The sequence below is a fragment of the Lepus europaeus genome, chromosome 18 (genome assembly GCF_033115175.1).
Source record: "Lepus europaeus isolate LE1 chromosome 18, mLepTim1.pri, whole genome shotgun sequence".
In the NCBI taxonomy this organism is placed as follows: Eukaryota; Metazoa; Chordata; class Mammalia; order Lagomorpha; family Leporidae; genus Lepus; species Lepus europaeus.
Genome location: NC_084844.1, coordinates 41,640,194 through 41,652,933, shown reverse-complemented (window position 1 = coordinate 41,652,933; position 12,740 = coordinate 41,640,194). Strand labels below are relative to the sequence as shown.

At 48.4% G+C, this 12,740-nt stretch overlaps 1 protein-coding gene across 1 annotated transcript; it reads right to left on the bottom strand.

Moving 5' to 3' along the window:
- Nucleotides 1-96: 96 nt before the first annotated feature.
- Nucleotides 97-8,306, bottom strand: TEFM (transcription elongation factor, mitochondrial). The gene is made up of 4 exons (XM_062174804.1): nucleotides 8,193-8,306; nucleotides 6,574-7,046; nucleotides 1,843-1,992; nucleotides 97-1,131 (listed from the first exon to the last, which is right to left on the bottom strand). Exons 1-4 carry the CDS (start codon nucleotides 8,221-8,223, stop codon nucleotides 694-696), a joined length of 1,092 nt encoding a protein of 363 aa, XP_062030788.1. The 5' UTR covers nucleotides 8,224-8,306; the 3' UTR covers nucleotides 97-693.
- Between the last annotated feature and the right edge of the window lie 4,434 nt (nucleotides 8,307-12,740).

Genomic DNA, 12,740 nt, shown 5'->3' with positions numbered 1-12,740 from the left:
AAAGTAACTCCACAGATTTGTATTCAAATCATTAAAATTCAATAAATAAATAATGAGGGTATTTTCCCAACAGGGACTCATTTTTCTTGGGTTTAGTACAGTTGGGAAAAGTTTTTATCCTTTTTAAGATTTATTTATTTATTTGAAAGTCAGAGTTACACAGAGAAAGAAGGAGAGGCAGAGAGAGAGAGGTCTTCCACCCGCTGGTTCACTCCCCAATTGGCCACAACGGCTGGAGCTGTGCAGATAGGAAGCCAGGAGCCAGGAGCCTCTTCTGGGTCTTCCAGGCAGGTACAGGGACCCAAGCACTTGGACCATCTTCTACTGCTTTTCCAGGCCACACCAGAGAGCTGGATCAGAAGTGGAGCAGCCAGGACTCGAACCAGCCACCCATATGGGATGCCCGCACTGCAGGTGTCAGCTTTTACCCACTACATCACAGCGCCAGCCCCTGCAGGGCATCTTATTTACCACTTTTCCCAAATGGCAAAGATACCCATAACATATTTATTGATTTGAACTTGGTTTATCCTTGTGTAAACCACTCAACAGCTGGAAGTCTGAACATCTATAATACGGGTACAATGTATTTTCTTCTTCATTTATATGGATGTTCAAAATCTCTGGTTTTACAACGTTAGGGCTAATAAACTGTAAATATACCATTAGAGCAGGTGTATTAATCTCAGAGCTCTAAGGCTCATTGTTAAAAACTACTAACTCGTAGAAGGCAACAGCCTGCAGTAACGAATCGTACAACTCTTCGATTCTGTGAGGGTCGGCCGCTGAGAACAGCTGTCTGTAGCGCACTACTTTATCTGCCGGGAAGCACACCCGAGGCTGCGCCTTCAGGACAGACTCCGAGAGGAGCTGCTTCACCAGGTCCTTCCCACTGGTCCTCGTGTCGCCAATCATCAGCTCCAAGTGCTTCCCCACCGCGCTGCGGTGCATGCTCAGCACCTGGTGCAGGCCGTCCTGCGCGAACGTCCTGTTCAGCAAGGCGTACAGCATGGCCTCCGTGATGTGAAAGTGCAACAGGACGGGGAACAGGGAGGCGTTCTGAAGGGAAAGTCCGGTTTTTTCCAGAACATAGAAATCTGCTTTAGGCATCTTTGAAATGACTGAAGAAATCTTTAAAAGAGAAAACAAAATGAGTGGTCAGAAATAATTCATTGAGTTTTACATTTGGGCCCCCTTCTCTCCCACTTCTGTTTGCATGCATTTTTGAAATAAAAGGCATTTTGTAGGCAGTCAGGTTCTGGTCACGGTTCCATGAGGAACAAGCTGAACTGAGACGAGCTGTTGAGTTGTCCTAAGTACCAGTTTCTTATCTATAAGTTGGGCTTCATGACTTCTAAAATCTACGCTGACTTTAAATGATAGTTCCATCAGGGCAAAGCACGGAGTCGGAATAACCAGCCAAGAATCAAGCGCCTCTGCAACTGACTAATCACACCGTGCGCTTGGCTGAACTGGTTTTCCTGTGTGTAGTCAAGGCGGCAGTAACTCCTGCCCACTTCACAAGGTTCTGAAAATATAAGCAAGTCGTGTATCTGCCAGAGCTTACTGTGTGAATATTTGAATACTGAATATACACGGCGCGGTAACCACTGCACGAACACCTGCTGCAGCAAAAGGCATTTCTTGAGCTAAACGAAGAAAAGATTCATTTTTTAAAAATCAGAGGTGACAAAACGTTCTATGAGTAATAGTACCAAAAGAAAAGCTATCCTTTTGCATTACATTCCTGTTGGGACTCAAAGGTAAAACTATGTGAGGAGCCATGTAAGAATACAACTGGAGCTGCCCAAGTAGCAGGAACTGGATGTACAACCGCCTTACCTCTTCTAGGTAGGCTGAGGACGGGTACGTTCTGCTCATTAATCTCCAATAGTCACTTTGCTGCCAGTCCAGCACAGTCAACTTGCGATCAACATGAGCCCAGGCAATTCTTCGAGTACCAAAAACGATAGATACAATACTGCTGACTGCCTAAAAGAAAAAGGTTTAATTATCTGTAAACATTTTAACAGACAGAAAACCTAACCTACAAACTCAAGATGCCTACCTAGTTTATGTAATATACACTTATTTACAGTTTATGAGCTGAGATTTTTTTTTTTTTTTAATTTGACAGACAGTGAGAGAGAGGGAGACAGAAAGGTCTTCCTTCCATTGGTTCACCCCCCAAATAGCTGCTACAGCTGGAGCTATGCCAATCTGAAGCCAGGAGCCAGGTGCTTCCTCCATGTGGGTACAGGGGCCCAAGCACTTGGGTCATCTTCCACTGCCTTCCCGGGCCACAGCAGAGAGCTGGACTGGAAGAGGAGCAACCGGGACTAGAACCCAGTGCCCATATGGGATGCCAGGCGGAGGATTAACCAAGTGAGCCATGGTGCTGGCCTGAGCTGAGAATTGTAATGATTAAAAGGTAACCAGCACTAATCAATTTATAGCCTGTGAACCTTGCTCACTCTCAGCACCTAGCCCAGCGTAGGCATTCAAAGATTCCAGTGTTGCCAGGGCTTGTGCTAAGTCCTAGGAAACAAGGAACATAAGAAATGCTGCCATACAAGGGCTACTGGAGACACAAGCACTCAGCCAGAGTTTACTGGGGAATGAGGAAAATGAGTAAAATGGTAAGCAGGAAGTTACTCCCCAATGGTCTGCAGATTGGCTGTTTGACCCCTCAGGCAGCAGCACCGGAATCCCATATGGGCGCCGGTTCTAGTCCCAACTGCTCCACTTCCCATCCAGCTCTCTGCTGTGGTCTGGGAAAGCAGTAGAAGATGGCCCAAGTGCTTGGGCCCCTGCAATATGGTTATTGGAGGATGTCAGAAATGAAATTTTCAAATCCTTAGACAATCATGTTAGTCTTCCTAATAAAGCTGCTTTCCTTTAAAAAAAAGACGGCATGGGAGAGGGCAGAGGGGCAGGCATATTTCTTTGAAGGTAAAGGTAAGCAGTGTGCTTTATCCTGGGAGCTACGGGCCAGCAAACATCTTAACGATTATCCTAGGTCTGCATTTCAGAACAGCCACTGACACTGTGTGGCAGGTGAACCGGAGGGAACCAGACTCAAGGAAGGTTTTTTGTTAGACACTGGTTATAAGGTAACAAGTGTTAAGAATGGAAAACAGGTTAGCGACAGTGGGAGCAGAACTGATACAAGTTGAAGGAGGGGACAAGGATAAGTAACTCCAGTTTCACTCTGGTGACAGGATGGCATCATTAACCAAGATGAAGAGAGGAGGCAGACTGGCTGGGGGAGCTGGGGGTGATGAGTTGCTTTGCTGTGTGCTGAGTTTGGGTTGTCTATAGGGCTTCTAAGAAATGACTTGATACGTGGATGGAAGTTCATTCCCAATCTGGGCTGGGGAGACACAGTACAGTGGTATCTGCTCACTCCCACACAGCTCAGTTATAACAACAATTATAGTACAAATATGTTCTATAGCTCACAGGAACAGCACCTAATTATATACCCACAACCTTTCAGTACTAAGGGCTGGCAAAATATCTTAAAATCAAAACCGTTTGGAAGCCCAGAAGTCTAGAGACCTCGTTTTGGTTGTTCAGGTCCGTGGTCTCTAAGCACTGCCGTGCACACGCATTGCTGAGCAGCCACACAGTACTGCCGGGGCAGGAGACTCTGAAGCACCATACGGTCGGGGACCACTACACAGGCCTAGGTTTGGGAGACCACCACATGGCCTGATCTCTGCTGAAGGCACACTCGGCAGGACTGCAGAGGTGACTGGTCAGGTTATGTTAACAATGGCAAAGGTCGTTTGACGTGTAGGCAGAAGCTGCTCCAGCAGACACTAAGTGGGACGTCCACCCCAGTTAATGAGTCCCCCTCCAGGGTCCTCCACACTGTGATTGTTCTAATCCCAGCTTCGCAGCAAACACATCTTTCTCCTACACACCAAAACTCTCTGTTGGCCCGCCTCACTGAATAAACTCCCTCATCATACAACCCTGTTTTCACAAAACTGCACATTGTTTTGATTCATCAGTCACATCACCGTTGATAACACCTGGAGTAACCAGACATCTGGGCCTCTGCTTCTGCCTCCACCTTTGACAGCACACAGCGTCCCCTCGTTTCCCCACATTAAATCTCAGATCTTATCAGTCCGCTTCCTTACTCCATGCAGCGCTGTCCCTTTCGGCTAAGCTGACCCCCGCCGTGCTGGACGCAGCACCGTCCTGCAGGATCTCCTCCATACAGACTGATGTTGGAACCTTCCTGCCTCAACAAGATGCAAATCCACGCCTGAGCAGAAACAACAGTTGCAGTCATGAGTCACAGCGAAAGGCCTCCCTGCAGCTGGTTTGAAAGATGCTCCAGATCAACTGCAGGTGGTGCTCCCTGGAGTCCGTGAAAGGACTTGATGGAACCTGCAGTCTGTTTCTCTGAGATTATAAGCACCACATGTGCAGTATCTTGTTCCTGGGAAGAGGGACCATGGGGTGCTGGTGCTGTGCATAGTGGGCTAGGCCTCTGCCTGCAGTGCCAGCATCCCAGCATCCTGGTTCTAATCTCGGCTGCTTGTCTTCTGATCCAGCTATGGCCTGGGAAAGGAATAGAAGTCCAAGTACTTGGGGCCCTGCACCCACATGGGAGACCCAGAAGAAGCTCCTGGCTCCTGGCTTCAGATTGGCCCAGCTCCAGCCATTGTGGCCATTTGGGGAGTAAACCAGCAGATGGAAGATCTTTCTGTCTCTCCTCTCTGTAACTCTGCCTCTCAAATAAATAAATAAAATCTTTAAAGGGGGGGGGGCATGATTTTCATGTCGTTTTCAAAAGTATCCATACCCCCCCCTCCCAAACTGAAAACCGCTGGCCCATTAATAATTGTACTTGTTATTTTTATGGGATAAGAGAATTTTTTTTTTTTCTTTTTGAGAGGCAAATTGACAGACAAGACAAAAGCTATCTGCTGGTTTTCTCTTCAAATGCCCACAGTGGCCTGACGCCTCTCTGGGTCTGCATTAACACAAAGCTGGAATCGGGCAGAGCCAGGACTGCAGGGCTGCAAGGGGACATGGACTTCCCACTATGGCTTAACAAGGCCAAAGGTCCAACCCAGATAAGAGAGCATTTTATCAAGCAGTGTTACCTAGGACATAGGTACCTCCAAAGTTTAATGTGATATCACATACAATTCTAACGTATTTTAAGATAACACTGAAAATGATTTGCTTTTAGAATGCGTAAGGAGGGTTGGGAGAAACAAAACTATTTTAAATCCTGCAGGAAAGACTAGTACAATGTTCCAAGTCAGTACTTGGCCAAAACCACCTTTACATTTCTGAATTTTTATTGATTCGATACAGAGACAGACAGAATGCCCATGCGTGGGTTTACTCCCCAAATGCTCACGATGGCTGAAGTTGGGCTTGCCTGAAGCCAGGAGCTGGAAGCCAATTCAGATCTCCCACACGAGTGGCAAGTACCCAACCACCATGGTAAGCCACTTCCCAGGGTGCGCTCAGCAGGAAGCTGGAATCAGGAACAGAGCTGAGCATCAGACCAGGCACTCCAGTACGGGAGGTGGTGTCCTGACTGGCGTCCTGACCGCCAGGCCAAATGCCCGCCCTCTTCATCTCTTCATCTCATTTCTCATTTTGCTCAGCATAACCCTCAGACACAGAAGGCTATCTCTACGATGTACTTCATAAATAAACCTTGCTTAAATAAAACTACTTCTCAACATTAGCAGTCCTACCTAGAATGCCCTCTTCTTTAGCCAGACTAATTCTCCCTCTCCAAGATCCAAATTGACTTCCAGCAAATTCCCCCACTAGCCACGGTTCACAACTACCTTTTAAAAAAATCTTGTTTTATTTATTTGAGAGGTATAGTTACAGACAAAGAGAGGGAGAGACAGAGAGAAAGGTCTTCCATCTGCTGGTTCACTCCCCAAATGGTGACAACAGCTGGAGTTGAGTGGATCTGAAGCCATGAGATGGGATTCTGATGCTGCTTAGCCCACTACACCACAGTGCCAGCCCCCACAACTCCCTTTCAAATGCCCATTTACTTTCAGAATATCTCATTATTTGGTAGAGATTTTGTTCTACTTTGTGTAATAGGTTATGTGTTTATATGTATATGCACAGGGGCCATTGTTGTAGGGCAGCAGGTTAAGCTGCCACCTGAAATGCCAGCAATCCCATATGGGTGCTGATTTAAGTCCCAGCTGCTCCACCTCCAATCTAACTCTCTGCCAATGTGCCTGGGAAAGCAGCAAAAGATGGCCCAAATACATGGGCCCCTGCACCCTTGGGGGAGACCCAGAAGATGCTCCTGGCTCCTGCCTTCGGTCTGGCCCAGTCCTAGCCCTTACAGCCACTTGGGGAATAAACCAGCAGATGGAAGAGCTCTCTCTGTCTCTCCCTCCTCTGTAACTCTGCCTTTCAAATCAATCAATCAATCTTAAATGTGTTACGTCCAGACTCAACTAAACCTGCAGAACTCTGTCTTAGTAACTCTCCAACCCAGTGCATGGGACAGAGCTTTACAGACGAGGTTCCCATTATCAGGCAGTGTCAAAAAGGTTCTACCTTCAGTCTCTCTATCTCTACGTCTGGCTTGATGAGCTTTCCCAAGCGCTGGTTTTCCTGTAACTTCCGTTTTTTCTTTCCAGTGTCTGGACAAAGAATGGAGTTACACACTCGAACTGCAGTTTTATACTGGAACAAAGGCACAGTCATTAAACTCTCCAAATTCTGAAATGGCCCAAACTTTTCCCGGTGCTCTACAATATTGACGGACTTTCTTCCGCGGAGTAACTTGAAAGCTTCGAGTTCTTTGTTAGATGCTGTGTTCAACACATGCAAGATGGAGGCCTGCTGTTCCGAGGAGAAGAGCTTGTCAAGTGCCTTTTCTGACTCCTGCGCATTTTCATCGCAAAAATCGACGTTGGGAGTCACTGCCTGGGGCGTAGTGGATTTGTTCCGACAGCAGGAGCTATGTGAGCTATGTGCGGCCGGGAACAAGGGTGACCGCAGTGGGACTGGGAAGAATCTCCATCTTCCTGAAAGGAAAATCAGCAAAACATAAGTTGGGCTCTATTTCTTTTTAGCGTGCGTGGCAAGCTTAAACAGATTCTTTGCAAAGTTATAGTGACTGTTCCACACTTTGAGTGGAACCCTATTAAAATCTCCTGGAGAATCATCTGTAAATTATCTTTAAAATGCACATGTGTAATTTTTTAAAAATAGGCTTTTTGTTGTTTTCAATTTTTCAATTTTAATTTTTCACTAGTCTTTAACAGATTCAGTGTGATCTGGAGATACAATTCTAAAACAAAATCGTATTCTCTCCCCTCCCGTTCCCTCCCTCCCTTCCAGTCTTCTTGGTTTCTTGTTATTTTTAAGTCATGGGAGCCATCTTCTGATTTTGAGGGATTAATCCTAAATGTTACTACCTTTAAACTGTGCTTCATACCCATCAAGAAAGACTTGGTTGAAATTATTTAAACTGCTTAACATCGTTGATTTTTTTGATTTATGTTATCTATTTGAAAGCTAGAGTTACAGAGAGAAAGAGAGACAGACAGAGAGAAGGGTCTTCCATCCAATGGTTCACTCCCCAAACGGCCGAAACAGCCGGAGCTGGGCCGGCCCAAAGGCAGAAGTCGGGGGCTTCACCTGGCTCTGCGGCTTCCCCAGGCACATAGTAGGGAGACGGACTGGAAGTGGAGATGCCGGGACTTGAACCGGCGTGCAAATGAGATGCCGGCACTACCAGCGGCGGCTTTACCCGCTTCGCCACAGTGCCGAGCCCTAAAATTAATTAACTCTAAGTTTATAAGCAATGTTTAGCTAAGGGCCGTTTGACTTCCGTCTGTGCCACTTTTTAAGATTTCTACTTCGGCTGTTCCTGCCAGCAGAAGAAACACTGTAGGGTCGACACTTCGTAAGGCCAGGGGAAAGTCACGCTGACACCGCAGCCGCAGGGAGACACAGCAGCCAGGGAACCGTCACGCAGGCGGCCCAGGGTCTGAGTCCTCCGCCCGCACTCCCAGGCCGAGGAGGCACAAACGCTCGGAAGCCTGGGGGTCAGCTCGGCGGGGGCTCCAAGCGGGCAACCGGGCCATGAGAGCTGACCAAAGAAACACTCTCCACGGTCAGGGGCTTACTGCAGACGGGAAATTAACCCTGCACTCCAGACGCCCTACCTCCCGCCACGAGGACCCGAGGGACGTTCATCCTCCTAGTAAAGCCAGTCGGTTCCCACGGTCCAGTCTTCCTCCACTGGCTTCCGGTTCATGCGTGCTTCACCCAAAAGAGCCCGGCCTCCTGGCGGAAGCACGGTGAGCTCGGCAAAAAGATTCCGGGCCAACCGGCGCTCCGGGGTCTGGCCAGAGATGCCGCCCTCTGAGCAGCAGGTTGGCGGTGGCCGAGCTGAGGGCTTCGCAGGCGGAGGCTGCACATGGCCACTGCCGGGATCCCAAGCCCTCGGGGAGCCCGCAGACTCTTCACTGCTTCGGAGATGCGTTCTCGCCAAGTCTGGTTCCTGGCAGTCTCCGGGCAGAGTGTCCCGGGAGGAAGCGCCTGGGCCAGTCAGGTTGGCGAGGTGCTAACGCGGAGGAGGCTCCCTGGATTATCCCAGCCGCAGAGGTGGACGAGCACCTGCTGTTACAGAAGCCCCCCGTCCGCGCTACTCCCCGCGCGCGCGAAGACGGTGGAAGAAAGCAGGCGTTTATTTGCGCCGGGCAGAGTATGGAGTCGGCAGCTGTCTCTGAATTCCCAGACTGCCTGAGGAGGAAGGGCGGTGCGTGATCTGCTCGTGCGCGGGTCTCTGGTTCGTCCACAGCACAGGGGTCTCCCTTGCACTGGTCAGCAGCAGGAGGCAGACTTTTTGTTTTGTTTTAAGATTTATTTATTTGAAAGAGTTACAGAGAGAGAGAGAGGTCTTCCATCTGCTGGTTCCTCCCACTCGGGTGCAGGGGCCTAAGGACTTCGGCCATCTTCTACTGCTTTCCCAGGCCATAGCAGAGAGCTTGGTGGGAAGTGGAGCAGCCAGGACTCGAACTGGCGGGCATATGGGATGCTGGCACTTCAGGCAGCGTCTTAACCCGCTACACCACAGCGCCGGCCCCCAGACGTTTTCTGAAGATGCTGTGACTGCAAAGTAGGCTCCGAGTCAATCGGTTCTGGCTTTGTATGAGCAGGGCTTGAAGGTCCTGCCAACAACTCAAAGCATAGTAGTAGGATGTTAGCCTTGGAGGTGGAATTGAATTCTGAGTCTTGCCTTCGGGGATCCTGCAGGGCCAACCTGACCCTCTGCCACTCTCTTAGTGTATTGAGTTAATCTTTAGCATGGAGTTGTTGTGTGATGACCACAGTGAAGACAGAGGAACTGCAAGCTAAGGGGGAGACTGGGGCCTGATGAAGTCTACACCAAAGGCGTTAGGGATGGGACTTGGTTTCACTGTTGTGATCCAGCCTGGGTGTAAGGAGTGGAGTCTGGTGGGGTTGCCTAGACAGGGACGCAAATTCTCTTATCTGTGGGTAGAATGGAATAACGGAGTGATGAAGAGCATTTCAGAGGCTCAGCAGGGAAGCAGGGCAAGAAGGGGACTTCGGAAGGAGGAGGTGGCTTTGCATTGGGAGCAGTGTTCCATTTGGAATGGATGGAGAACAGATGGGTCTGGTGCCAGGTTTGGTGGGCCCTTCTTTTTGAAAAATGTATTTATTTGAAAGGTAGAGTGAGACAGAGGGATAGAGAGATCTTCCATCCACTGGTTCATTCCAGGGCCAGCCCAGGCTAAAGCTAGATACCGGGAACTCCATAAAGGTTCCCGACATGGGTGGCAGGAACTCAAATACTTGAGCCATCATTGCTGCTTCCCAACCATGTTAGCAGGGAGCCGGAGTAGCCAGAACTCAACCCAGCACTACGAAGTGGGATTCAAGTGTCTGAAGCAGCAGCTTAACCCACTGTGTCCCTGCTAGGTCCTTGAATGCAGAGTAGAACCACTGATGGCTCAGTAGCTGAAAGCACCAAGGTTTTCGGGTTGTGTGGTCAGACTGGAGATTTGTTTCTAGAAAATTGTCCAAATATAGCCTATGTGAGGCTAGATTGGAGGTGAGGAGCCTGGGAAACTCACGTGTCTTCCCGAGAGAGAGGCAGGGATAAGAAATTGTAAGGAGAGTAGAAAGGAAAGAATTATTTCTGTGAGATGGGGAGACTTTGGCCGGTTTTGTGAAAAACAGGGAAATCAGGCAGGAGGGCAATTTGATGGGTTTCTGTTTTTATGAGGAGACAGTGAATTGTTTGAGCTGACATTGTCTAGAAGGCAGTGGGGATGTAGGGAATCATCAGCCTTAATAAGAATGACTCATTGGAATTCTGGGAATGTTAGCAGCTTCGGGGGCACTTGGGAATCTAATAAGAGATACAGTCAACTTTTATACAAAGTCCTCCAAATCAGTAAGAAATAATTTCCTTTAACTCCAGGGCTTCTTCAACCTAATGAGGTGTTATTATTGAATTACACGCCTCAAGAAAGATATGTTAAACTCCTGACTCCAGTGCCTCAAAATGTGACCTTATTTGGAATTAAGGTAATGGTAGATGTAATTTCTTTAATTTTTAGAATCTTCTTATTCACTTCAGTGTGTGTGTATGAGAGAACAAAAGATCAGTCTCCCATCTACTGAGTCACTCCCCAAATGTCCACAGGAACCAGGGCTGGGCCAGGCTGAAGCTGAAAGCTGGGAACCACAGCCCATGACTTGAGCCATCACCCACTGCCTTCCTGGGTGTGCCTTAGGAGGAAGCTAACTATCGGGGCCAGCCAGGACTTGAACCCAGGCACTTGAATGTAGGATGTGGGTATACCTAGCAGTATCTTAACCACTATGCGGACATCCACCCCTAGATATAATTACTTAAAATAAAGGCACACTGGATCGGGGTGCTCATTCTTTGTTGAATGTCGTCCTTCTAAGGCAATGGCATGTAAATACCATGTGAAGCTGCAGGCAGGGATTGGAGTGATGAATCTTCAAGGGAAGCCAGGGACAGCCCATGGTCACCAAAGCCAGGAGAGCTACATGGACAGACTCCCCCAGGGCCCTGCTGCCTGCCATCTTGGCTGCAGACATCTGGGCTCCTGGCTGCAGGAGAATAACTTGCTGTTATGTTAGGGCAGTCATTCACGATCATTTGTCACAGTAGCCCTAGGCAACCAGTGCATGGGGTTATGAGTCCTGCTTGTGCTTTCGGAGACGGCAGGGTTTGCTAACTGCATCCCTTCCCGCAGTTCCTCATCCTCTCTAAACCTCCGCTTGCTTCCTCATTTGCAAGATGGAGAGTATGGTCCGCACCCCACAGTGCTGCTTGGAGGATTCAAGGGAAACTGGATGCGGAGAGAGGCAGCTCACAAGAAGACTTCAATAAAGGTTTCTTTCCCTATTGCTTCTCGGCCATTTGGCTAAGATCAAGTATAAATATTACTTTCCCCATCAAAGAGCTCTCTCTTCCTGAGAACTAAATATTAGTGATGCTAGGAGAAATGTCCTCATTCTTCAGAAAATTCATTCAGAATTGTTTTTGGCGAGGAAAGAGGTCATCACTATGCGTGATTCACCGTAATCCAGACTGCGTGCATTCAAAATGAAAGTCGTCGTCTTCCCCAGACTCCAGCCGCTGCTCACTTCCCTGTTCTTACTCAGATGCAGAGGTCCCTGGCTCAGATTAATTAACTCAGGTTAATTTTGGGATGGAGAAAACAATAAAAATCAATGCTCTGGGGGCCAGTGTTGTGATATAGCGGGTTAAGCCCCTCCTTGGGACACCCACACTCCAAGCCACTTCCCATTCAGCTCCCTGCTAATGTGCACACTGGGAAGCAGCAGGCGGTGGCTCCAATACTTGGGCCCCTAACACCCACATAGGAAACCCAGATGGAGCTCCTGGCTCCTGGCTTCAGCCTGGCCCAGCCCTAGCTGTTGTGGCCATTTGGGGAATGAACCAGCAGGTGGGAGATGTCTCTCTCCTTCTCTCTGTCGCTCTCTTTCTCTCTGCCTTTCAGATAAATGAATAAATTTTTTTTTATTTATTTTTGACAGGCAGAGTAGACAGTGAGAGAGAGAGAGACAGAGAAAAAGGTCTTCCTTTTCCGTTGGTTCACCCCCCAGTGGCCGCTGCGGCCGGCGCATCGCGCTGATCCAAAGCCAGAAGCCAGGTGCTTCTCCTGGTCTCCCATGCGGGTGCAGGGCCCAAGGACTTGGGCCATCCTCCACTGCCTTTCTGGGCCACAGCAGAGAGCTGGACTGGAAGAGGAGCAACTGGCACAGAATCTGGCACCCTGACCAGGACTAGAACCCCGGGGTGTCGGCACCGCAGGCGGAGGATTAGCCTATTGAGCCGCGGTGCCGGCCAATATATATTTTTTAAATTAACCCTCTGTTACTTCCTGACCTCAAGGTACGCAAACACATGCAATACCTAAAAAGCACTAAAGAAAAATAGATAAATTGTATTTTGTTAAAGTTAAGAATTGTGTTCATTAAAAACACCATTGAGAGTAAAAAGGCTACAAAGTGAAGGAAGACATTTGTAATACTATTACTGAAAAATAATTTGTATCCAGAATATGTGTTTGTCTGTGTATGTGTATATATATTTTCCTACAAATCAATGAGAAAAAGACAGGCAACCCAACTGAAAGATGGGTTTCCTAGGCGCATTTGCAGGGAGCTGGAACAGAAGTGGA

Coding starts and splice junctions, on each gene's coding strand:
- TEFM (XM_062174804.1), bottom strand. CDS start 8,223: ATGAACGTCCCTCGGGTCCTCGTGGCGGGAG. Junction 7,047..8,192: donor TCGGGTCCTCGTGGCGGGAG/GTAGGGCGTCTG, acceptor TTTTCCTTTCAG/GAAGATGGAGATTCTTCCCA. Junction 1,132..1,842: donor CCTCAGCCTACCTAGAAGAG/GTAAGGCGGTTG, acceptor TCTCTTTTAAAG/ATTTCTTCAGTCATTTCAAA.